The sequence below is a fragment of the Aegilops tauschii genome, chromosome 7 (assembly GCF_002575655.3).
Source record: "Aegilops tauschii subsp. strangulata cultivar AL8/78 chromosome 7, Aet v6.0, whole genome shotgun sequence".
Taxonomy (NCBI): domain Eukaryota; kingdom Viridiplantae; phylum Streptophyta; class Magnoliopsida; order Poales; family Poaceae; genus Aegilops; species Aegilops tauschii.
Window position 1 is genome coordinate 270,967,328 of NC_053041.3, and position 27,200 is coordinate 270,994,527.

The following is a 27,200-nucleotide window of genomic DNA, read 5'->3' on the forward strand; positions in this document are numbered from 1 at the left end:
TGGTTTTGTTAGTGAGGGAGTACAAGTGTACTAGTAAACAATAGCATTATTTTCTCATGGCAGTCGCAAAATAGAGATGAACACATGCATTAAATATCATTCTTACCTAAAGGAAGGTTATGGTGCCAATATGGATGATGAGGATTGGAACACAGATCTCCCTTTGTGCAGTTCCACCGAAATCAACCAACTGTTCCATTTTGACATTCCAGTTAAACAACACAAAAGTCACTTCTTTTAAGAAGTGTTTTGTGCAGTGCACCAAAAGGTCACAATAGCAACGAGGTGAAATGGATATCCCTGTTTGCACAAAAATCTACAAAGGAAACAGTCAGAGTCTCAAACAATTACTGGCAAAAACATCTGGCTAAACTTGTCATGGCTTATAATAGTGGCATGGCTTCATTTTACCAGGGGCATTAGATTAAGAACAGCTAAATATTTGGTATAAGGGCATGGGACAGCGGGTGCACCAGCATTCCAGCACCATGTACCTAAACCGGGGCATAAAGTGGTGATTCAGAGTTTGTTCCCCGAGAAACAAACATCCAAGAAACATATCTGGGTTGGTCCCATTTTTGTTCACTCTAGCCACCTACTCCTATGTGTGGATAGCAAATCTAGTCCTGGTCATACCACTGTGTACAACGTTTCCCCTATATTTCCCTTTTCGACCAAGAGACCGGTCGGATGACCAGTCAATACTACTTTCACCCCCTTTCCTTCCTGTTTGTACCAAGTCTGTACATACTAACCCCCCCTTTATTTCTTGTTTGAACCAAGTATAAGATTCGACTCCATGAAGTAGCTTTACCTCTAACAATAGAAGAAGAAAAATAGGTGACATTGGACCATCCGATCGAGAGGGGCTGAGAGGCAGGGGCGAATCTACGTACAAGGTTGTGGGGGCGAATGCCCCCACTTGATTTTTCAGCCCATTTATACCAGGCCTAGGATATACAATGTTGCCCCTGCTCAGCCCAGGGTATTTGCCCCCACTTCTTAATTTTTCTGTTATATAAAGCCCATCTGCCCATGTGTGAGTTGCAGCCCATGTAGAGGGAATACGAGCAGGCTGACGCATACCGGCAGCCGCTTGCCAAATCGCTAGAAACCTATGCGCCGCCGCCTGGCTCCTGACTGATCTGCTGCTCATGTGACCGCCGTGACGAGCCGAAGCTGCCGATGCCGGCAACATTAAGCTATGCCTACACGTCGCCCCTCCGACGATCAGCCTTGATCTGCGCCTTGCACCCCGGCTGGCTCGCCGGCCGGGTCGCCGTCCTAGAGGAGAAAAAATACTTACACTAATCATCAATCTTTTAGTCAATGTAAGCCCTAAGTTCAGTTCTCATTTTTATCTTCTAATTTCCATATTACCAGTCTATTCCGATTCCATGTTTAAAAGGTACAAATTGGTAACTAGGTTGATTGAATCTTGCTTTATGTAATAATTTCATATGAATAATTTTGAGCACATGGGAGTAGAATAAAATCTCTGGACTATAGTAATATTCTGCCTTCATGTCTTCAATTTATTTCGAAAGCTAATGGACAGATTATTTGCAAAATCCGCAACTGATAGTGTGCTTGAAATAGTCAATCTGAACAAGCCTACTCAGGATCCATCTAGAAGGATGATACTTACAGATTTTAATATCAATCATCTAAATGGAATGTAATGTGCTCAAGCTTATATTTTTAGCGGTCAATGTTTACATTCTCTCTCTACATTAAACATTTTTCTTTTTCCTGCAGCTTGATTGCTAGAATTCACGGACGTACCAGGAAAAAGGAACGGCATATTCATATTTCTCAAGTTATTGTGCCTAAAGTGGTTAGTTTACTTTTATTTTGGCAATGATTATATTTTGCATAATTACGTGTGTGTTCACATTATCTTATAAGGAAATATATGATTTTTGCTTCTTACACACTATATGTATGCTTTGTGTGGTTAGTTTCTTAAATGATCTAGCCATTAGTTCTTATAGGTGTTTCTGAAAAAAATCCTATACCCCTTTGCCCCCTCTTGTTTTTCATCCTGGCTCCGCCCCTGCTAAGAGGTAGAAAATGATGCACCTGCAGCGACGTAGCGAGCTAGGGAAGTAGAGCTAGGCCGGTTTCGAAGGAACATATACGTGAAGGTCGTCGGGATGTGGATAGGTGGGCAGCGGGAGCCTGGATCCGCCCACACTAGGGCAACGACGAAGGGATCGGAGAAACTCCCGCGCCGGCGCTCGGCCAGAGATAACGGTGCGGCCGGCAGTGGGTCTCCTCCCTCGATGTCGACGACGGCCTAAACGCTGCTCTTCCTCCCCTTCACCGGTGGAGGGGGATACGTCCGGATCTGTAACCAGCGGTGAGGATAGAAAGACAGTGTTACCGCTGCTATCTTGTTTAGATCTGGAGAGGATGAGAGTGTGTTAATAGAGCAACCCTAGCAAGCAAGCGCGGAGGCTCTGGCCTATATATATACATAGTGGGGTAGTTTTCCTTTTTCACTCCATCAAAATAATCGTTTAAAATTGTGCACGTGCCAGGTCGCCATTTTTTGAGTTGTTGATTGTTTTTTGAGATAGCTACCCGCTTATTCCAAGTGGTGTTACGGTGTGCTAGGTCGCACTTTGTATCGTTCAAGTCTGGTATAAGACCCTCCATTAAATGAACAACCACCGCCTCGTAAAATTTGTGAACAAGCTCACTGCTAAAATTATTGAAAACGTGGGCTGCCCCAACATGCATTAATATTTATATTTTCTATGTGGGAGTATCCTCAAAACAAAATGTGAGAGTACAATATTTATTGGGCCCCTTTGTAATTGGTGCTAAATTTTGACCAAAGATTTAACTGACAAAATGTTAGTGCATGTTAACAAAAATTATATCGTTTGATTCGTATTTGAACATAGTTTTCAATGATGTAATTTTTTTGTGACATGCATGAACATTTGGTTAGTTAAATTTATAGTCAAAATTTGGCACAAATTATCATAGGGACTAATAAACCAGGATGGAGCTCCTTGTCTGTCGTCCCTCCTCGTGCACAATCATCTCTCGCTTTAGGGCAGGGCATTACAAAGCTTTACCATCACATATTCATACTACTTCAAGATGCATTACAAATCAACACATGCAAGTATCAAAAGGAAAGTCATGGCCTGCATGCATGCGTTGTAATTAATGCATCGATAAACGCAAACTATTGAAATATATCGAGTGCAGTGCTTTGATGTGTCGCGTCAACTCGTACAACAACGAGAAGTTTGATTACAACGCCCTCTCCCTCGCGGACTGGGCTCCGGTGCCTTAACAGCACCTGCCTTCGGCTGTATGACAGGTGGGCCAGCCACCTGTTGGGCCCACCTGTCATACACCCAAAGGCAGGAGCTGTAAGTCAATGAAGCTGCGTCCCTCCCTCGCCCATGAGCGTGGTGGCTGGCAGGACTAGGAGAAGCTTTCGCTACACGCTCTCCCTCCCGCACGCGGTGAATATGCAGCAGTTCATTCGGTGTCATATGGCCAGAAGCGTACTGTAGTACTCCACTATAGTAGTACCATCATTGTTTGACTTCCCGAAGAGGTGAAGAGCCAAGCGCAGCCCAGACGCTCATGTGGCAGTTTCATGTGTAGAGTAGTCTAGGATAGCGTGTACCGTGCCTCTAACCTTAAAATCGTTAGGGTCGCCTCCATGCTATGAGGCCGTCTCGAAGCATTTTTTGATTAAAATAATCTTCTGGCCCTACCTGTCATCCTGGTGATTGTAGTTTGCACGCTCATCTGGTTAAGATAGGAATATATATTTTAATTTGTGGTGGGGTAAATGTTAGAGGTTGCAGCAAATATATTGTACAATGTGGGTCTTTTAGCCAAGTTTAGAGGCAAGCATGTGGGGCGAGTGCTATGTTGTGTCGCGTCAACTCGTACAACGAGGAGAAGCTTCATTTTACTACTACACACCTTTTCCCTCGGCCATGCACGCAGTGGCTCGCAGACGAGGACAGGCTTTTGCTTACTACTCCCGCACGCGGTGGACGGACATGCAGCAGTTGATTCGATACTGTAGAAGTAGTAACATCATTGTTCGTCTTCTCGAAGAGGCGAAGAGCCAAGCGCAACCCGAATGTGGCAGTTGCGAACGCTCGCGTGGCAGTGTTTGTGTAGGGGTGGGGCGTGGTGCGGAGCCTTGGAGAACACATATAGCCAGGCTCTTGCATGAGACACAATTGCTATGTGAGCCAACTGTTGTAGTACTGGCTAGTATAGCCCTATAAACCGGAAAGGAGTATTTGCCTTTCTAGAGATTTCAACAAGTGACTAGAGTACACCCTAATTGAGTACATATGGAGCAAAATGAGTGAATCTACACCATACGTAGTTCTCTCATTTTCCTCTCCGCCTTGGTCGCGGTGCATAATATTGAGTATATGACCAGCCACTCTATCTACATGCGGGACATCAAAGCATCCGAGCCCGTGTGCCATCCACCAAATCACAGTGAGGTGCTACAGTCGAGACTCACCGGTCACCCCGGTGTGGCCGTCATGACCCGTCATATCCCAAAACTCACACCTTTACCAGCAGTGGTAAAGTGGCCTCAAAGTTGGACTGGACGAAGCAACCATCATTTCACTGGAATGCTCTTTGAAGCCCTTTCTCCCCTTTCTTGAAGAAAACCTCACCCTAGGCTACTCACTTCTGCCATTTTTCTTCGTACCGACGAAGGAAAGGTGGGCGAATCAGTGATGCTACTATATTTTCCTTCCAAGAATCTTCTTTTTGTGAAGCACCGACCGATTCTCACAGCCTATTCTTTTCCCATTTTCATTGCGATTGTGGTTTCCTTTCGATTGCTTGTTGTTTGCCAGTTCATTGATGGATCCTGGCACACTAGGCAAAGAGTTGCCGGCGGACAACCCACTCGAGACAGTGATCTCCAGGAAGCGAGCACCGACCAACGAGTTGACCATGTTGGCGGGCCAACCCATGGAGATGAAGAAGTCCAAGAAACAGGCACTGGCCAAAGAGTTGACGACGTTGGCGGACGAACTCCTCAAAGAAAGCTGGAAGAACAGCAAGGGCCCCATCGTGCCTACCCCAGAAACTCTAATGGCCACCTATGCGAGGCTCAAGGCCGAGTTTGAGGAAATAGTCGCCGTTGAGAAGCAGTATTTCCCTGGCAAGGTGATGGCCCCCATCGAGGACGAGGAGATGGCCCCCAGAGGGATGGGATCCCCCGGTGAGCTGCACAAGGTAAAAAATAATGGCTTACCATATTTGTGGTTTTTGATTATTTGCAATGTGCTTGCTAATATGTTAGGGTTGTGCAGGTGCCGGTGGATGTCCTTGATGATTCCGATGTCGCGGTCCGTCCTATGGACAACGCCCCAGAGATTGCTTTCGATGTCGTGATCCGTCCTATGGACGTCGCCCCGGAGATCGATTCTGATGCCGCTATCCATCATGTGGATATCCCCCCAGAGATCGATTCCGATGTCGCAGTCCGTCCTGTGGACATCGCCCCAGAGATTGATTCCCATGCCGCTGTCCATGCTTGGTCATTGCCCGAGAGATCGATGGCAAGAAATAGCTGGTCACGCTAATCCTTCAGGGTAGTTTGCATTGTGTTTAATTACCAGAACGATGCGTGTTATCAAACCATCTTAGGGCTAGTGCACTATCTTGTGTGGGTGGTACTTTCTACTTTTGTTTGATAGTGAATCATGCGAACCCTCTCCGAGTTATGGAAATAGATCTATCCTCACCAACTTTTGATGTAATATATGGCATGCTTAGATTTAAGTTTGAACCATTTATCATATCACTAGGGCTTGTTTGATGACTCTTGGTGTTAGTAGGCTAGCTACTGTGCGAGCTATATTACTTGTAAAACACTCACCAAAGAGAAACGTTGGGGCTGGTGAGCTCGTGGTACGCTTATAGGTCTGATCCGTCGTCGATCGGCCAATAGCCCATGCTCCTAAAATTGTAGGCTTAGCGATCGATCAGACAATAGTCGAAATGGATACATTCAGGCCTCATTTGGTTCATAGGGTAGGAAAATCATAGCAAAAGTACAGAGATGTACTTTTTTAGAACACAAAATCATAGCAGTACAGAGACCTACTCCCTCCGTTCCAAAATATATGACTCAACTTTGTACTACTAACTTTGAAACGGAGGGAGTACAAATCCTAAGCGGGCTAGTTTGGCCTAGTGGGTTTCAGTGATATGGTGTGGTACAGTGCCGTCCAGTCTTCGCGTGTGGTAGCAGTATTGCGGGACAGTAAGTTTTCTTGAAGAAGCGGAATTCAACGAAGTCATGATGGTTCCTTCGTCCGACCGACTTACAGTGGGAATGGTTCGGCTTGCGCTACGACCGAGGTGGACCAGGATAATTTTGTGCATGGCAGGTGGACCAGGATGGTCGACTTCCCACATGTCGGTGAATGAAAGTATTCCTTCCGATATAGAGGACGAGCAACGAGTATTCATTGTTTATTTTTGATGAAAGCTATTATCTCCACTGTTACGACGGAGGAGTGTGAAACACGGCAGCCTAGTGAACTTGGCATGTGCACCACTCCCTCCTTCCTCATGTAATACTACCATAGTATTGACTATAAGGTTGGCCATAAGGTTACAAATTTTTCTCACTTTCTCTCTATCTATTTCCTCTCAAATGTTTTTTACCTTTCTTTTTCTAGACACAATTCTTTTTTTCTACCTCTTTTTTTAGAATTAGCTTTTTATACCTAGGAACACGTGTAGAGATGGGCTCTTGCAGAGCCCACTCCTTGACTTTGTTAATGCCTCTCTCTCCTCCACATAAGTGGGCTTATAGCCCAGTATTTTACTAGAACTACTTGCTATGAATGGGGGCAGCTGGCGTCTGAGGGGGGAGCACGCGCGGGAGGGGGGAGGGATTTTCTTGTGGGCCAGGGTAGTCAGAAACGGGCTTGGAAGCTGTCCGGACTCCCGCATGGCCCACCTCACATTATCACCATATATTTCTTGGAGTCCGTGTGCGGCGGGCGAGCGATCTCTTCTCCCTCCCCCATCTCTCTCTTCTTAGCCGATGCCCGCCGAGCGATTAGATTTCGGCTATCGAGGTTTATTCAATTGCAGTCCCACATGTCAGTGAAAATGCAAGACAACGCGTGTCCCCTCTGGTGAGCGGCGTGCGAGCCGGATTGTCGGGGGTGCGACGCGAACGCGACGCGTATGAGTCGTAAGTGTGTCGCCTTTTCCTTTTGAACTTGCAAAGCGTAACATTTTCGTGCAATTGATCAATAGAAATCCAGAACAAAATGACGAGGGCGGGGCTTTCCCGCGTGTTAGGCGGGCTAGTTTGAGAGATATGACGTGCTACAGTGTCGCCCACTTGCTCCATTTTTATGTAAGCTAGAGTCTACACTCTTACGTGGGAGGAGTGCGAAACACGGCAGATCTGATTTTGATCGAGAGACAACTGTTCCCTACGAAATAATGGAGCACTTTTAGCGATTATAGCATGATAGTTAGGGCAACTCCAGCGCTGGCCCACAAATTTACACCGGCATCTGTCTGAAGACACTGATGCCAGAGGATGCCATCCAATGCTGCCCGCATGCCTTTCGACAACTATATGAACTAACCGGAAGAAATTCATGGAAACAAAGCAAATTTCAAATTAACCAGATGAAATTCATTACATTTCGAAAACTTTTACTATAAACTGGACGAAATTCATTACATATTTTGCACAAACCGTACTAAAACCTACTGTAAACCTAATCTAAACGATCGCCTGCGCCCGACCACCTTGTCCGGCCATGAGCCCTGAGAAAGCCGGCCATTGCCTTTGCCTCGTCCTCATCCGCCTCGATAACCTCCTCCTCTGGAGCACAAGGTTCTGAAGATTTCCGCCTCCACGTCGCTGTCAAGCGGCTAATCGGCCTCCGATGTTTATCCCACCAAGCTTGGCACCGACTGAGTGGAGGAGCGGTGGCCTTCCTGGGACCAGAGCGGCGGCGACATACCGTGTACTACTCTTCCTCACTGCCGGCTGCGCCCGCGCACGCACGCCGGCTTCGTGGTCGTGGCGGTGGAGGGCGGCCGGGGGGGGAGCCGGCGAGCTCCTTCGTCTGCTCCTGCAACAGTACGTCCAAGAGACCTTTGGAGCATGCCTGGAGCGGAGCCACCGATGTCCTTCGTCTGCTCCTGCAACAGTACGTCCAAGAGAGCTTTCGAGCGCCAGGAGGCCATGGTTGGAGTGGTGCCGACAGAAGGAAGGGACCGGAGGAGAATGAGTGTGGGTCTTGGGCTATGGCTGGCAGCTGGGGCTCAAGTTAATATAGCGGGCGAATGGCAATGAGCCGCGGCAGACGGATGGACGGCTGGCCCCGGAGTAGGGTTGTCGGTAGCCGCGTGTCATTAATATGGGCGGCGGATGGAAGGATGGCCGTGGTGTCGTTAACGCGGAGCAGTCACTTGCACCGGGATGCCGCGCGGGTGGCGCTCTCTCGGCCGTCGCGCTGCTGCAATGCCAGCGCCAGTGAGTGGCCGCGTCGGGTGTGAATGCGGACGCTGCTTCAGTGACTTAGCTGCAGGTGCAGTTGGGTCACTGGCATGTGGGCCCAATAGGCATCTAGCCTGCATGTCAGTGACACACCAACTGCACCTGCAGTTAAGTCCCGTGAATGCGGCATTGACGTTCTGGAAGGACGGTGACCATTTCAGGCGGGAAGCGCGTGCTAGCGATGGAAGGGGTTTCAGTAGGCCAGGGCGGTCAGACGCTGGTGGTAAAATGTGAACTCATGGATGACGAGCCTTTGAAGCGTATGTGGCATGCATTGACAACCAGGCATCCATGCAACCGCTCTTGTCGCCAGCTAGCCTTTGACGACCACCATTAGACACCACACAACCATGTATAACTTACGAATAATGGACGAATCGATCAGACACACACTCGTTTGCAGTGGCACTATGATCGGTCGCTCACGATACATATATAGGTACCATAGAACCCTCTCTAGCTAGGCTGTTTTATAGATTGTCGTTGTGATAGATGATATACATGAGCAAGGCGCCGAGTCACGTTGTCGTGTCGTGTGCAGAGCCATGGCTAATGTCAAGCAGCTCGGTGCCCAAGCACGAGTATGGCCGTTAGTGTTGAGCCAGGTGAATACATGCTCGGTGTTCACGGAGGCCTCCAGCAAACGTCTAAACAGTAATGTCAGGCACCGCCGAGGCGCGAAGGTGACGGGCTCGCCTTTTGCATTGCGCCATGATCAGGACTTTGATTGAGAGGGCGACATCCATGCATTAGCATGGTTTGACAGCGTGAGCGTGAGTGTCTACACGCGTACATGCTACCTGCCTCTATGGACGGTGTGCGCTAATGTGTGCATCACGTATAATAAAAAATCGGTTTGTGCATTTAACACACAGTATTTCATTTTCATTTGGCTGACAAGTGGGCGTTGCAGCGACGAGTCCGCGGTTTGATTCCTCACATACGCATAATTTTGGTTTTTATTTCTTTCCGCACGGACAGGTAGGCCCGCATAGATAGATATATAAAGAACACAAGCTGATGAGGCGCATGCGGACTGTTTGGCTGGTCAACCAGACAAATACGGAGCTATACGCTGAGCCAGTGACCGTATAATCACCATATCTCGTATAAAATGATCAAAGTGAGCTATCAAGACAAGTTCGATGACCACCAATGCATTTTACTCGGTAATAAATTACCAGGATTTAAGGGGAATCCGAATTTCCTTCGTCTTCTATCCTTGAGCTCTTGAGAAACCAATGCACTATACGGTTGTCCGACCACTCCACCCCAGAGCTCTCACCAAGCGTCGTTCATGCCACCGCGCCACACACTAACCGGTAAGGAAGCGATGGCATCCCGCCGCGCCGAGTTCCTCGCCGCCCACGACCGCACACAAAATGGTAGGGAAGCGATGGCATCCCGCCGTGTCGAGTTCATCGCAGCTTGCGACCTCACACCTACATGGGCGAAATTTGAAGCTGCCAAGGCCGAATGGGCGGTAGAGCAAGAGGCAGCCAAAGCCGCACAGAGGGAGCGGAAAAGTCAGAAAGCACTCAAGAAAAGAGAGGCCCGCCGCCGCAAGAAAGAAGAGGACGCACGCGCTGCTGCGGAGAGGTCAGCGGAGATCCAAGCACGGTGGGGTGTCACCGACAAAGCCAGGAAGGAGAACGACGGCGTCTGGCCAGCATGTGAGAAGTAGTAGTACTAGTAGTTAGTGTGTATGTCTGTGTTGCCCGTACGTTTGTTTAATTAATTACGAGCATGTACCATTACTAGTTACTACTGTAGTTTTTAGAGCAAATTACCAGTACATTAGCCTAGACTCAATGGAAAAAATCCTATCCTATGCATTAAATGGCATCTATTTCTCTATAGGAATTGAGATGCATGTCATCTCACTTCCTATGATTTTCATATTTCTATAAAACCCCTATCCTATGAACCAAAGGAGGCCTCTGCTGGAGTAACTACTGTAGCTAGCAGTACTGCTGGTACTGTAGTTTTCTTCAAAAAGCGGAATTCAACGAAGTCATGATGGTTCCTTTGTCCGAGCAACTTCACATTGGGAAAGGTTGGGACTGTGATTTGACGGCTCATTAGTCATTATTACTGCGGCGGGGCGACCGGGGTGACTCTCCCTTGGAGTTCTGCGTGCATGGCAAGTGGACCAGGATGGTCGACATCCCACATGTCGGCGAACGGAAGTATTCTTTCCGATATCGAGGAGCAAGGAAACCGCATGGTATAGTATCACTGCTGATTTATATTTATTTTTTATTTCTGATGAATGCTAGTGTTTCAAATCTTATGACGAAGGAATGCTAAACACGGCACGTGCTAGATGTCCCACACGTCAGCGAAAGGAGTGGGACATGAACAGCGTGGTAGAGCGTCTCCACTTCTTTTCCACTTCTGGGTCGGAGACCACACGTAGTAGTACTAGTGGTATGAACGATACAAAGTGCGACCCGGAGAGAAAGACACGTCTATTTGGAAGGTCTCGGGCATACACGTAAACAAATATAAAACCTTATATGTGCTTCCAATTAATATAGTAGTAGTAGAGTACTTAGGCACGTACATCATAACATCACCGTGCATTGCACGTACAACATTTAGTGGTAGTAAAAGACAAATGCCTATATGCCACGCATGTTCATACTATTTGTGCCTTTCTACTTCCCTTACTGCGATACATCACTCAGGTTCGTACGTCCACTCCTGGGTACATGTCCGTCTCGTAGTTCCAGTCCCACGTGTTCTTCATAGATGGAACGATCCATAACTATGGGCAACGGGAGTCCATATCATCACAGTTAGTGTGGCTCCCCACGATGGAGACTCATCCAAACTATGGCCAGCCTCGACTCGGAGTAGTTGCGTGCACCGGGAAGCGGCACTCTCTCAGCCATCGCGCTGCTTCAAAGCCGGCGCTAGTGAGAGGTCGCCTCCGCTCCTGTCGGGCATTAATGCGGCACTGACGCTCCGGGGCGACGCTGACCGTTTCACGGGGGAAGCGCGCGCCGGCAAGGGAGGGGGGTTGGGTCGGCCAGGGCGGTCAGACGCGGGCGTGGTGGTGGTATTGGTTTTGAACCGTTTCAAATGCAGTACCGGTAGTTTGCAAAACTACTCAATTATTGCACTCAAATTCCTAAGAAATTGAAAAAACGTTACTCCACAGCCTGCTTCCCTTCTCCTTCCTCTTCCACCGCCCGCACACGTCCGCGGGAAGCGACCGGTCAACCCTTATATAGGAGTGCTAGCACAAAAAGATGCATGCATGACCACTAAAATTTCCTTTCTCTTATCTCTATGAAATAAATGTGGCGTGAAATTCAAAGCCCTTTAAGTGTGAGTATAATGGAAATCGTCGTCCTCCTCCGGCTCCGCTTCGCCCGCATCGTCGTCCTCCTGTTCCGGCTCCGCGTCGCCGTTCTCCTCCTCCGGTTCCGCGTGCTGCTCCTCCTCCAACGCCTCCTCATCCGGTTCGGGCTAGTCCGGCTCCGGCTAGTCTGGACTCCGGAGGTAGGGCGCTTGCGATCCGGGCTTCGCGCCGCCTCTAGATTAAAGCGCCGCTCCGGCGGGAGTATGGCGTATGTTGTTACCTTCAGCCGGGCCATGGCTATCGGGTGACGGCGACCAAAGAAGAGGCGGCGGGAGGGGAAAGCAGCTACTGTTTGGGTTCGCCGTCCGGCTTAAATAAATGCGCACCATCACGTGTACCCGCGGATGCACAAATTGTAACATACGGGTCTGCTTAAGGGGGCATCACGTAACTGGTGTGTGTGTGAGAGATTCTGAGAGACAGAGTGCGTGTGTGCAACTCTACTCTTCGGACATGTACTCAACCTTTTGCATCGGGATATAAGTATAATGGTATTTCACTTTAGCTAGTGATTTACGTGGCCATGTTAACGTGGTTGTGTAAAACAAATGTCACTTCGTGCTCGTGATTTGTGTTATATAATTACTAGCAAGATGCCCGTGCATTGCACGGAACATCAACACCTGTTGTGGTTGACCCATTCAGGAGTAATCCCATGTGTAAAAACTAATGATATCTCGAGAATTTTATCGGGAAAATAGTATCTCGAGAATTTCATTGAAAAATGAAAGATGAGAGATAAGGTGAGGAAGAGTGGAGCGTGGTGGTGACTGGTGGGTCGGACTGGGCGGAGGCATGGGGATGGACGGCGCTGGCAGGCGGCAGCGGCCACCATGCTAGATTGTTCCAGAGACTTCCTTTTTTAATTGCTCAGCAATGAGGTTGTGGGAAATAAGGATGAACGAGGCAAGGCCTTATCTGTAAATGTGGAGAGAGGTGTGGGTATATTTTGTAAAATTGTCATAGTTTGCTTTCTATCCGTCAGATATAAATCAGACGATCTATATTACAAGATGGCAGACACACCATCATCACCAACTCAGGGTTTTATAAGAGTAAAGATGATAGTTTGCTAACTACTAAAGTAAACTGGAATTTGTCCATGTTATACAAGTAAATTAAGGTGATTGTTTATCATGCGGGTAAGGCTAGACGAAGGGTGGTAGGAACAAATGCTCCACCTAGAGCATGTGTTTGCGAGATGGAGTCTTAGTGTGTGTGTGGGCGGGTGCGTGCGTGCGTGTGTGTGTGTGTGTGTGTGTGTGTGTGTGACACGAAGTCCTCGGTGGCAAAAGTAATTTAAGTGCGCGTGGCTTCATCATAGAGAGGTGATGTGTATGGCAGAGGCCACCAACGAGGGGGTGTGAGAGAGAAAAGGCCCGTAGAGAGGGAAGAGAAGGCGTGTGCGCGTGAGAGGAGTCGACATCGAGAGAACGTGTTTGTTCGAGAGACACCGAGGAAGACTACTATATATCGATGGTGCATGTAGGCGGGAATTAAATGAAGGGATGGTCTTATTGGTTTCGGGGATATAGGGGAAGACTGAGAGAGGGGGGCTAGCTAGAAGGAGATTGCTAAGTGTGAGTGTGTGTTTTACCCATTCAGGCGGAAGTTATGTGCACACAAGAAGAGAACGATTCGATGTGGGGTTAGGGCTGAGGGTAATTAACTACGTATGGAGACATAGGATACCTTGAACATGCATGTGCGAGAGGTATACATGTATACGTGGGACGTGTGTGTGTGTGCGCGCGCGTGTGATCGAGATAAAAGAAAGAAGACAAAAGTCATAAGATCAATGACATGGGAGAGGCGGATCGGTATGACAATATGCATGCATGTGAGAGTTCAACGAAGAAGGCCCGATAATTGAGCATGTGTTTTTGTCTTTAAGAGATAGTGGCGTGGGCTGGAGCATGCATCTATGGCGAGCAGAGGGAGCGAGACACAACGATTGGGCAAAATTGATCAACCTATAGATACATGTATGGAGAGACATATATAGTGTGCGTGCGAGAAAGAAATGTTGACGGAGAAACTACAGATAGATACAGAGATAGAGGTGCTAGCCAGAGGGACATCGGCTAGTTTGAGTGTTGGGGATGACCGCCGAGTGGTTCAGAGGGTGAAGTTATGTGTGTGTGAGAGAAAGAGAAAAAGAGGGCACATGACTGCATGTAGAGAGAAACATATATAGTGTGCGTGATAGGAAGCAAGAGTGAGGGCGAGAAAGAAGGTTGATGGAGAAATAAATAAATAGAAAGATAAATATGCTAGCTAGTGTGTGTGTTAGAGATAGGAGTCGAGTGGATCAGAAGGCTGAGTTATGTGTGTGGGTGTGTGAGAGATAGAGAGAGGGTGCATGTGCGTCACATACAAACAAATATCAGAGAGAAATGAGATCCCAAGAGATGGAGTTTTGTGTCTGCGAGAGAGAAAGATATTTCACAATGAGAGTGATAGCTAGAGAGACATATCAGGGAACGCAAGATATCTCTAGGGAGAGAGAGAGTGTGTGTGAGCGACATACAAGAGAATGGTGGAGATATGAGACCCTGTGAGACAGAGTTTGTGTTTGTGTGTGAGAAAGAGATATTTAAGAGGAAGAGTCATAGCTTCTCATACCTAAGGAGCGAAAGACATCTCTGTGTGAGAGGGGGTGTGCGAGTGGCACACAAGGGAATAGTAGAAAGAAATGAGACCCCGGTAGACGAAGTTTGTGTTTGTGTGAGAGAAAGAGATTTCACATGGAGAATCATAGTTAGAGACACATAGCAGGGAGCGAGATATACTTAGAGAGAGATACAGTGATGAAGGTTGAGGGAGAGAGTACCGTCAGTGTGTTACGAAGATAAAAGATCATTGTCGACATGCAGGTAGCACGAGAGATACCCGAGAGACGATGAACGCGTATAGGTCTAGAGAGATACTCCTATATAAGCATGAGTGATAGCTATATGAGACGAATATCTGGATTAAAGGGGATTCAAATATTTAAACTAGAGATCACGACATTGATAATATCATAACGCAAATTGGTGTATCAAACATGCATATTCATTTGAATTTGGGGACACGTGTAATGTTATATAGTTTATCAATATTAGTGATCCATAGATTATTTAGTTAGAGACAATGCATGGTTTATATGCAATTAATGTCTAAACGGGATTAAACTATATGTTGCGTGTGTGAAACACATTATACATGTTTGAGAAGTAAAAAAACCCGCATGAAACACACATTAATTGGAGATAGTTGATACGTCTCCAATGTATCTATAATTTTTTATTGTTCCAAGCTATTATATTATCTTTTTTGGATGTTTAATGGGCTTTAATATGCTCTTTTATATTATTTTTGGGACTAACCTATTAACCGGAGGCCCACTGCCAATTTCTGTTTTTTTTGCCTATTTTAGAGTTTCGCAGAAAAGAAATACCAAATGGAATCCAAACGTAATGAAACCTTCGCGATGATCTTTCTTGGACCGAAAGCAATCCAGAAGACTTGGAGTCGAAGTCTGGGACTCTACGAGGCGGCCACGAGGCAGGAGGGCATGCCCAGGGGGTTAGGCGCGCCCCCCACCCTCATGGGCCCCTCGTAGCTCCACCGACGTACTTCTTTCGCCTATATATACTCTTATACCCTAGATCGATCAGAGAGAGCCACGAAACCACTTTTCCACCATCTGTACCCGTGAGATCCCATCTTGGGGCCTTTTCTGGCGATCTGCCGGAGGGGGGATCGATCACGGAGGGCTTCTACATCAACACCATTGCCTCCCCGATGAAGCGTGAGTAGTTTACCACAGACCTTCAGGTCCATAGTTATTAGCTAGATGGCTTCTTCTCTCTCTTTGATTCTCAATACAAAGTTCTCCTCGATGTTCTTGGAGATCTATTCAATGTAATACTCTTTTGCGGTGTGTTTGCCGAGATCCGATGAATTGTGGATTTATGAACAAGATTATCTATGAATATTATTTGGTTCTTCTCTGAATTCTTATATGCATGATTTGATATCTTTGCAAGTCTCTTCAAATTATCGGTTTAGTTTGGCCTACTAGATTGCTCTTTCTTGCAATGGGAGAAGTGCTTAGCTTTGGGTTCAATCTTGCAGTGTCCTTTCCCAGTGACAGCAAGGCCTTGTCAAGTTCAGCCGTTTTGGCTTTATTTTCCTTCTCAATAAGTTTACAGCAGCTAGCCGCATTCTCTAATTCGTGCGCCATGGTGGACATCTTCTCCTTGTCTTGGCGCCACGCAGCTTGTTTGGCTTTCAACTCAGCCGATGCCTTCCCGGCAGCCGCATTACTAAACCGGGCCTGCTCCTTGGCCCGGGCTAGCTCCGCCCGAAGGGCCTCCACGGCGGCAGCACCATCTGCATTCATGCACATTTCATATAAAACTCTTTTTAGCGTCAGGCTTAAATTACAAGCACATTGGTGTAAGGAATGCTCGAAATATATACCTTGCGAGTCGTCAAGACGCCTGTTGACCAATGCAATGTCATCCTCTGCAATATCCCGCTTTCGCTGCAGTTCGGCCACTTCCGAATTTCGGGTAGCCGCAGGAGGGGAGGCAACCTGTATTCCAAGTAAAATCAAGGTTAGTACCTGAGCATATCTTTTCGATCCTCCGATCGCTTCCTTTGGAAGGAAATCCGAGTCTCAGGGGCTACTGCATACACAACAGGTACATTCTGTCAACAAAATTCCATTGGCAAATTACATCACAAACCTCAAAACCCCTTAGGAGGCTCGTGAAGGCCTCGTTCAACCCGCTCTTCGCGGATAGAACCTTTTCGACCACCGTAACCATCAAGGCACGGTGTTCCTTCGAAACGGACGCTTGTCGCAGCATGTCCGTCAGCATTTTCGGCGCTTCTGGGTCTTCGGAAACCGCCGCCGGAGTACGACATTCCTTTGAAGGAATCCGCCCACTCGCCACCAGAATCGTCTCCGGCTGTAAACCGGATAGTGCGGGGCCGTCATGCTTGATTCCCGAACCCTAAGTGACAGAGGCACCACCTTCGGGTAATGCCTTCTTCGTTTCCTACACTACTTGTCGACCTGGAGGAGCCCCCCGGGACGATACCTCAGAATCATCCGCCCTGTTGGGCGAGGAGGCCGGAGAAGGCGCGTCACTCTCCATCATCTCTGGAAGAAGGTCTCCCGAGGAGGAGGAGGATTGAGAAACACCAGGCGTTAACCTGCGAGGACGTACGTATGTCGGAGGATTACTTCAGTAATAAGAAAGGAATGAGGTATGATTAAAGTACCCTACTGCACTTACGGTCTGGCCAGAGGTTTATCCTCATCATAAAGCTCCACGTCAACATCGCATGCCCGGCCCAAGCCTCCCGTCGATGGCGTTTTCCCTTTCTTGGAAGGTTTCCCCTCCTGATCTTCAGAAGCGACCCTCTTCCTGCCATGGAGGGCTTCCTCTGCACCTTTGCCCTCGGGCAAGAGGGTTTCGGTTTCCCCGAACACAATGTCTAATTTATCCTTGGGGCAGAGGCCACCTCCGGCCTCCCTGTTCTCGCCCTCCTCCGCAGACACCTGGTACGGTGTCGGAGTCAGCATCCTCGTTAACAGGGCGTTCGCAGAGTCTTCGGGAAGGGGCGCCGAACACCAGATCAACACCGCTTTCTTTATCCAGTCCTGTGAAGGGACGGATTGTTCAATGTCTTACCAAGAGATACTCGAATAGAGGGTATGTGGAGATTGAATACTTACCGAAGTGTCTGGATGATTGCAGTCGAGGCCAACATCTTCGGTGGTGTCCGGCCATTGCTCCCGCTCCCTGAAATATAATTTCCACATTCCTTCGTGTGTAGTGCCGAAGAAGTTCTGAAGAGTCCGCCGCCCTTCTGGATTAAACTCCCACATACGGAGAGGCCGCCGTTGACACAGCAGGGTCCGGCGAACTAGCATTACTTGAACGACATTCACAAGATCAATGCCCCTCTCGGTAAGGCTTCGGATGCGACTTTGCAAAGTCTGCACTTCATTGACGGATCCCCAGTCCAATCCCTTATTGATCCATGAAGCAAGCTGAATTGGAGGGCCGGGTCGGAACGCAGGCACAGCCGCCCACCTGGAGCCACGCGGCTCGTTGATATAAAACCACCCCTGATGCCATAGGTCGGAGGACTCGGCGAAAGATCCTTCAAACCAAACCGCGCTGGCAAGCTTGCCTATTATGACGCTATTGCACTCTGCCTGCTCCTCCTTTGCCACCTGCAGCCTCACGTCAAAGGTCTTGATCCACAAACCAAAGTGCGGAGGAGTCCGGAGGAAGGCCTCACACGTGACGATAAATGTCGAGATGAGAAGAACAGAGTCCGGGGGCAGATCGTGAAAATCTAGCCCGTAGTAGAACATAAGCCCCCGGGCGAAGGGGTTAAGCGCGAACCCTAACCCATGGAGGAAGTGGGACACAAATACTACCCTCTCGCCAGATTTGGGGGTGGGAATAACCTGCCCCTTTGCGGGAAGCCGATGAAGGATTTCTGGGGTCAGATACCTCGCCGCGCGGAGCTTCGCGATATCCTCCTCCGTGACAGAAGAGGCCACCCACCGGCCTGGACGGCCGGACCCGGACATGATTGGGGTTGGTGGTGATTGGAACCCGAGGGCTAGAACTCGAGGTGGCTGGGGTTGAGGAAGAAGCAAGCACAAAAGAAAAGGACGAGACTGGGTCTCTATATAAAGACCCCGAATACTGAGCATCTCCTCCCGGGTCTCGAAACTTGCCTATCCCCAAAGAGTTGTACCCAGGGGACGGTTGGATTACCCACGATTGCATTAATAAAAATCCCGTGAATAAGGGGATACGATCTCTGCTTTGACAAGACGTGCCAGTAAAACCGCGTCCCGAGACGTGGGGCGACGGGCTAGCCAAAGGTTGGAAATAATAACCGGGCAGGTGTGATACGATGTCATAAACAGTTGTCAGCAGATTGGACTCGTGGAATATTGTATTCTCTCCAATTACATACGCAGGTCCGGGTATACTTGCTACATCCGAAGACTATTCCGGAGTTCGAAAGGAGGGAACCCGCCTTGAAATGCCGAAGACAAAATCTGCGGGTCGGACTCCTCGTCATTGAAGACAGGTTCAGGGGCTACTGAGGGAGCCTGGACTAAGGGGTCCTCGGGCATCCGGCCTGTTATCCGTGGGCCGGACTGATGAGCTGTGAAGACATGAAGACCAAAGATTGTACACGTGTCCGGATTGGACTCTACTTGGCGTGGAAGGCAAACTTGGCAACCGACTATGTAGATTCCCTTTGATGTAAGCGAGTCCATGTAACCCTAGATCTCTCCGGTGTCTATATAAACCGGAGAGTGTAGTCCGGATAGGGATACTCATTACCATATTCACATAGGCTAGGCTTCTAGGGTTTAGCCATTACGATCTCGTGGTAGATCAACTCTTGTAACACTCATATTCATCAAGATCAATCAAGCAGGAAGTAGGGTATTACCTCCATAGAGAGGGCCCGAATCTGGGTAAACATCGTGTCCCCCGTCTCCTGTTACAATCGATCCTAGACGCACAGTTCGGGACCCCCTACCCGAGATCCGCCGGTTTTGACACCGACAGGGTGCTGACGAGTGGCGGCGGTGATGGCGGAGGGTGGAGGGAGGGACAGGGGAAGAAACGGGCGGGTCAGGAGAGGACAAGGGCGTGTGTCGTGCATGTCCACGCGTTGTCCGTCTCAACACAAACACGGCCCAATTCGGGCCGGAAATAGATCAATACCGCAAAAAAAAATATTTGTTTGCTCCCGTGCGTTGGACTGCGCGTTGTGTTCGTTTAGCAACAAACGGACGCGGCCGATTGTTTTTTAAACACAGTACAGACGCAAGCGCTCATGCGCATACACTCACCCCTATGAACGCACACGCACACCCACTACTCCTATGAGCACCTCCGAGATATTAAGCCGGCATATCATCTTGAGATTTTACGAAATCATCACATACGCCTCGTAGTCGACGGGAACGTTTCTCCCACTGAAAGCGTATCGCCGGAATCATGAAATAAATTCAGGATAAATACAAGCACTGGGATTTGAACCCTAATGGGCTGGGGTCCAAGTTGGCCTAATACCGGCAACGCCGTGCGTGCCTGCAAGGTCGAGCATTGAGGAGGCAATCCGGCCTGAGGCGCGTGTACCGGTAGTACATCAGCAACACACAATACAACGTGGCCGCGCTGCCCTACCGTTCGACCAACGGCGATCTTTGCGCGTGGCCTGGTGGTTTGCTCAGGCCGCCGTGGCCATGCTCGCTCATGCGTGCTATGGCGAACAGCACGGCCAAGCACGATCGGCGGTTGACCATTACGGAATTCTGAGATCTGAAATCCTAGGAAATAAAAATATGAAAAAGCAGATGGAGATGCGGGGTATCGATCCCCGTACCTCTCGCATGCTAAGCGAGCGCTCTACCATCTGAGCTACATCCCCTGATTTGTACTGTACCACAAACAAGTTCTCTAATCGTCACGATTAATCTTATTAATCGAGCGTGTCGCTACAAATGCATAAACAAGGGGTGCGTGTGGGCCCAACTGGCGAACCAAGCGCCGCGTAGTCTTGGAATTTCTCAACCGTCAAGCTCGGACGAGCCAGAAGCAGCTGGGCACACTGTCACACGACGTACTACATGGTCAGAACAAACTCATTGCAAACCACACTGATGGAGCTTCCAAAAAGAAAAGGAGAAGGCCAAACCAAACCACACCAGACTATAAGCAAACCAGGCAGTCAGGCACCACTCTCAAGTCTCAGTCACGGGGATCTCCCAGTAACCTTTTGCCTTTCCGTCTTCATACCACGGCGCAAGGATCTTGCGGTGTTTGCGTGCTGTAGACAAGAAAACACAAACGGGGCAAGAGGGACTGCCTGCCCACGGGACCAGTTTTGGTTATAGCTCGCCTAACACGCACAAGATTTAATTAATCAGATTTGGTTGGCCACCAAGAAACAGGCAGAGGCGCTAGAAGCTGTCCGGGATCCTGGGCGATGCACCACCACCACCACCCCACTGCCGTATCCTGGAGCTCGCCTCGCTTGCCTGCACATTCCAAGATACTGCAGTATCAGGACTTGTCTCGTTTTGCCCGAGGCTGAAACCCAACAGTCAAACCAGGATCGCTCACCTCCTTGTTCCAGTCGGTGCGCATCGTGATCGCGATCAGGATCACCGTCTGCAGGCCCACCCCGGTGAGCATGCCGCCCCACATGCCCTGTTACATCTCACTCATCCAAAGTCAAACGCACACCCACGGCCCGTTGAAAACAACTGTTTTAAGCTCGCCAGCCAAATGAACAAAGGCATGCACGAGCGCGTACCTGAATCCCGCGGCGCAGCGGGAAGGCGATCATGTACCCGACCGGGATGCCGACCCCGTAGTAGCACCCGAGGTTGATGTACGCCACCAGCCACTGCCACCCGGCGCCGACGGCCACGCCGGACAGCACGGGCTGGACGCTGTTGAGCAGCAGCGTGAAGGCGAAGACCACGCCCAGGCTGGCCACGGCGTGCACCACCTCGGGGCTCTCCGTGAAGGGCGCGCCGTAGACGTCGCGGAGGAGCAGCACGGCCACGAAGAAGCCCACCCCGATGGCCACGGACGACATGAGCACCACCGCGATCGCGAACCTCGCCGCCCGCGGCCGCCCCGCGCCCAGCTCGTTCGACACCCTCACGCTGCAGATTATTTAGCACATTAATTTGACAGCGATCTTTACTGATACTGATTGATTGATTGAGATTACCTGATGGCTGCATTGAATCCGAAGAACACCATGATCTGCCACCCGAACAGATTGGTGCTGCACGCGGCAGCCAATGTGCCACATCCAGAAATCACAACATGTCAGTGCTGCTATACTACTATTAGTACTATTTACTCTTTACTAAAGCTAGCTACCGTTTTGCTCAGCTTGGCAAGTACTCACTCCGTAAACTAATATAAGAGCGTTTAGATCACTAGTATGTAGCAATTATAACAGCTAGCTAGCTCACCAGATGGAGACTGCGGCGACGGCGACCTGAGCGTTGGGAAGGTTGCCCACGATCACAATCAGGAACATGTAGAACCAGAACTCCAAGCTATCATTCCGTGGTCGCAAATTCCATAGGGAAAGAGCGGGAACATAGAGTTGATTAATCACAACAGTTCATGGCAGTTAGTTGGACCATAAGTAGGAAACAGTATGTATGAACCACCGAGATGTACGAAGTGTACGTACCAGATCATGATTGCTGAGCCGATGGAGAGGCGGGCGAAGCTGAAGAGCTGGGTGAAGGCGAGGGAGTCGAACTCAAAGCCGTTCCAGGCGCCGGGGCAGTAACCCATGACGATGTAGGCGAGCTGGCCGAGCACGACGAACCACCACGACGCGTTAAGCGCGACGGCGAGGCCAACGAGGCCCATCCGCATGGGCACCACGAGGAACCAGGTGAGCGCGACGTGGAACGCCAGCGCCGCCGCGGACACCGCCGCCATGGCCATCAGCTTGCTCTGCGCCTGCAGGAACTTCTGGATGGGGAAGTTGAGCGCGTAGGCGAAGAGCTGCGGGACCATGTAGAGCGAGAACCTCCCGGCCATGACGGCGATCTGGTCGTCCTGGTGGAAGAACCTGAGGATCGGGGTGGCGAAGAGGTAGAGCGGGAGCATGCAGACGGCCGTGGCGGTGAGCAGCAGCCAGGAGCGCTGCAGGTAGACGCCGAGCATGGGGAGCTTCTTGGCGCCGTAGGCCTGCCCGCACAGCGTCTCCAGCGCGCTCCCCATGCCGTACATGATCCCGAAGGCGAGGCCGGCGACGACGGAGTTCTCGGTGGAGACGGCGTCCAGCTCGAGCGTGGTGAGGTGGCCGGCGGCAACCTGCGTGATGGCGCCCAGCGAGTACTGCGCCAGCGACGTGAAGATGGCCGGCCCGGCCAGGCACCACAGCCGCCGGTTCTCCTGCGCCGCGCACCGTAGGAACGCCGACACGCTATGGATCTCCTCCAGGTCATCCTTGTCGCCGCTGCCCGCCCTCGCTAGCAGCGCCTCCGTCAGCGGCTCATCACCGCCGCCAGCACACGAAGCCATCGATCGATCTGTATCCCAAGACAGTCAACACTGGACTGGACCGGTCTGGAAAGGAAAATATATGGCCTGCCACTGCCAGTAGGGTGCGGTATCGGTACCACGAATGCAATGCGGCAGCTACCAGTCAACTGCCCGATCGAGCAGACGACACTTGGTGCTTCCGCTTCCTATGGTGACGGCACTATCCTTTGCGAGTTAACCGGCGCGCTCTCTGGGCTATATAGGCGAAAACCGAGGTGGCGAACAAGATGAGCCACGCCGTCTCGACAACGCAAATCTCATGTCCAGCTTATGTTATTTGATAGTACAATACTCCACAAAGCGCGTGTCCACTAATCAATCCAGTCCACTGCTATGCAAATACTGCTAGTAGTAGTAAGTCGGGGTAGTATAGATTAGGGCTACACTCACGGGGAGCTTACGGGGTTGATTAAGTGATTTAATTAAGGTTCGCAGGTCCCACAGTGAAAATCAGGAGGGGCAAATTAGAAGATGGCACGTAGGCCACTCCGTGAAGGTCGTTGAAGGAGCCCGTGAGTCCAGTATTATCCGTATAGATTACTAGTAGATCCCGTCGCTTTCGCTTTCGATCGGATCGCTCGCAGTCGCCATCCAGGTTTTATAGGAGACAAACGCTGGACGGCTTAGCGTACAGCGCGGCTTGCACGCATGTCGTCACTCTTATCTACTCCATGATTACTTGTTTACGAAACAACACCTGCTATTTGCTGCCACTGAAAATGTAAAACCATTAACCAAGGAAAAACACAAGAAGTAACACAGAAAATTGACGGACTGCCTACTGCGTAAAAAACACAGCAACAGCTAAGTTACATGATCTGAAGTTCTGAACTGGCTACTGAAGCATCAAGGATTCAAGGACCCTGTCTTGTGTCAGGACTTCACCCACGACCTCATAATGAAAGTACACGAACCGAACAACGCAATGTTTGTATAAATGCTTTTAACCCACGTCTGCCCATGTCTATGTGACTACTATGCGTTTACTCAGTTGATACGATTAAGATCTCGGTTGCTAAGAGGTTTTCAAGTGCTTTGTATATATAGTGGTGCCCCGCTGTCCATGTCTATGACCACTATGCGTTTACTCAAATGATACGATCAAGATATCTGTTGCTAGGCTTGTGCTTAGCTTACATTAGCTCATATCTCCTCTTTAGCTGTTTTGAGCTTCTCTTGTATAGCTGGAATCCCCAGCAGAGATAGTGTGTGCGCTACCTTTGTATGTTTTTCAGTTGTCAATTTATTTATAAAGGGGCGCAGAAGCTTTTTTCGGTATAGCGGTGTCGATCCATTGTCAAACTTACATGAAGTAACTTTTTTCAATTAACTATACGCAAGTCGCCTGAGTATTAATTTTGGGTTAGTCAACTTATTGGACATTGATTTTTGCTTTGAGATTTGTACTGTTCTGTGAGCTGGCTTACGTTTTGTTTTTGACTGACCAAATATTTGGGTCAGTCAACTTTCTACTGGCCTGAAGCTCACGTATGCTGCCCAGCCCTCCTCTCTCCCCTTTCGTTTTTTCTTTAACAGAAACCTATTTTTATGTGTTTTTTTGTTATTCTTTATTAGTTGGATTTTATTATTTTCTTGGTAGGTATTTTTTGGTGTTGGGTGAGTGTAAATATATACATACAAATACTATACAATATGTGTAAATATTACACTATCATATGATTGTTGTTCGTATACTACAAAAGTGCAATTTTAGTGCAAAGTTGTGTGCAAGTTTTTTCTTCACATTTTCATTATATTTATTTTTAAAGAGCAATAGCAATGCCACTAATTCGTTGTTCTTATAAAACTTTATTATTTTGATTTCGATTTAGTTATTATTTTATTTTCTTTCTTCATTAAGGGTAATATCGATGTTCAGCATTATATGCTTATTCTTGGGTATTTTAAAAAGGCGCAATTTTCTTGTATATTGTGTGCATTTTTTTCATTTTTTGTTGTAGATATGTTTTCATTTTTCTTTTTCTTAATGGATAATACCAATTTCATCAATTCATTCCTTCTTACAAAACCTTATTGCTTTGATCTTGTCTTAGTTTGATTTCATATTCTTTCTTCTTAAAGGGTAATACCAAGCCACTTATTCATTCTTTCCTAGAAAATTTCATTATTGATTTTATTTCAGTTTTCATTTCTTTTTGTTTTTCTTAAAGGGTAATACCATGCCACTAATTCGTTCTTCTTAGAAACTTTATTGTTTTGATTTTGTTTTAGTTTTTGTTTCAGTTTATGTATTCTTTAATGGTAATATGAATGCCACTAATTCATTCGTTCTTAGGAAACTTCCTTTTTATGTAAATTCCACTATTATATGTTAATTTTTGCATATTATAGAAAAGTGCAATTTATGTGTAAATTGTGTGCAAATTTTGTCATTGTTTATTTTTTATTTTATTTTTCTTAAAAGTTTATATGAATGTCACTAATTCATTCTTTCATAGAAAACTTCTATTTTTATTTAAAATAAATAAATCATATGAAGCATTTAACAAAATGGTGTATTAAAAAATATAAACTATTGAATTGAAGTAAACGGGCTGCCATTTTAAACAAAAATGTGTAACACAATCTACTTATATTTGCTCAAGCGTCCAATGTATATACCATTTATGCCCACACAAAAATTAGTGAAACGTTAGTTAGAAAGTAACTTTTGGCCACATTCATGACTTGATGATGTGGCATGGTAACATAAAGAGGAAAAATAAGTACTTATGACCACATGCATGATTTGATGATGTGGCATGGTTGCATGAGGAGGAAAAATAGGTAGTGGGTTGCAACTGTGTAAGAATAGAAGATTTAATTGCACGGCCCATGTATATCCACATATTGTCTGAGGTATATGTAGTATCAATGTTCCTCACAATTTCTTTCCGGGTTGGATTCAATTTGAAATAAGCTATGACAAATATATGAGAAACGTTAGTTAGAAAGTAAGTTCAAACTGGAAGGGGAGGAGTAAAGTACAAGTATTAACCAGAGATAACAATATGAAAATGTGCAACCATAACAGAAGAAATTTGCACTGAAGTCTGGTAGGTACATACATGGATGAAAACTAGGACGAGTCGACAACTAGACATCTAAGGAGCCGACTTGGTTGGGAAATAAATTGATGTGCATCTCCTCATTAAATCCACGATGTAGGTGGTACACATATAAGAGTTGTCTCCGGTCGTTGCCAGTGAGATATTTTTCCTTTACTATTGATGGCATCGACGCAAAAACTGAATCCTTGTTTTGTCTCGAGAAAAAATGAAATTTGAACTTTGGCAGATCATGTAATGCCGACAAGTTTTAAGAAATCATTCCTTGCAAAGCACGGGATGACCTGATGAAAATGGAAGTATACAAATAAGCATTGTTCCAGACAATTATAAAGCGAACATTCATACAAAAAATAGGACCGCGTGTTGGTGATATTATTGTGTAAATACTGTATTATAAAGATTAATAGCTAAGATCTGGAAGATGAAGATGCCGCTTAAGAATAAAATCTTCGCATGGTATCTTCGTCGTGGAGTCCTTCTTACTAAAGATAACCTTATTAAGAGGAATTGACATGGAAGTCCGCAATGTGTCTTTTGTCACCATGATGAGACAATAAAACATTTATTCTTTCAATGCAAATTGGCTCGTTCTATATGGTCAGTCATCCAAATAGCTTCTGGCTTGTATCCTCCTTGTAGTGTTGCTAATGTGTTTGGCAACTGGCTACATGGGATTGATCACAGGTTTAGAACCCTTCTCAGAGTGGGAGCGCTTGCCGTTATTTGGTCGCTTTGGCTCTGTAGAAATGATAAGGTTTTTAACGATAAAAGTACTTCTCTTATGCAGGTTATCTACAGATGTACCGGGACTCTTCGTTTATGGTCCTCTCTACAATGTGTGGAGAATCGAGACCTGTTTATGGAGGTGTGTACACGATTGGAGGCTACGGCGAGGGATACTTTTACCCAACATGGGTGGCAGCATGATCTTAGGATTGGCCTCCCTCCGCTTTAGGCGTTATACGGATACTGCATGTTTTCCTTGTATTTCGCCTTTTTTTAATGAGAGGATATTGTTTGGCTGTGTGCATCTTAGCTATGCAGAGGCCGGGTGTAATGCTTAA

General features: G+C 47.8%; 1 protein-coding gene and 1 non-coding gene across 2 annotated transcripts; both read right to left on the minus strand.

Annotated features, from left to right (window-relative positions):
• Positions 1 to 20,335: 20,335 nt before the first annotated feature.
• Positions 20,336 to 20,408, minus strand: TRNAA-AGC (transfer RNA alanine (anticodon AGC)). The gene has a single exon. It is a non-coding gene; the product is annotated as a tRNA-Ala (tRNA).
• Positions 20,409 to 20,441: 33 nt separating this feature from the next.
• Positions 20,442 to 23,280, minus strand: LOC109767371 (protein DETOXIFICATION 33). The gene is made up of 7 exons (XM_045231760.2): positions 23,143 to 23,280; positions 22,200 to 23,052; positions 21,973 to 22,059; positions 21,723 to 21,779; positions 21,297 to 21,654; positions 21,104 to 21,190; positions 20,442 to 21,018 (listed from the first exon to the last, which is right to left on the minus strand). Exons 2-7 carry the CDS (start codon positions 23,042 to 23,044, stop codon positions 20,941 to 20,943), a joined length of 1,512 nt encoding a protein of 503 aa, XP_045087695.1. The 5' UTR covers positions 23,045 to 23,052; positions 23,143 to 23,280; the 3' UTR covers positions 20,442 to 20,940.
• Between the last annotated feature and the right edge of the window lie 3,920 nt (positions 23,281 to 27,200).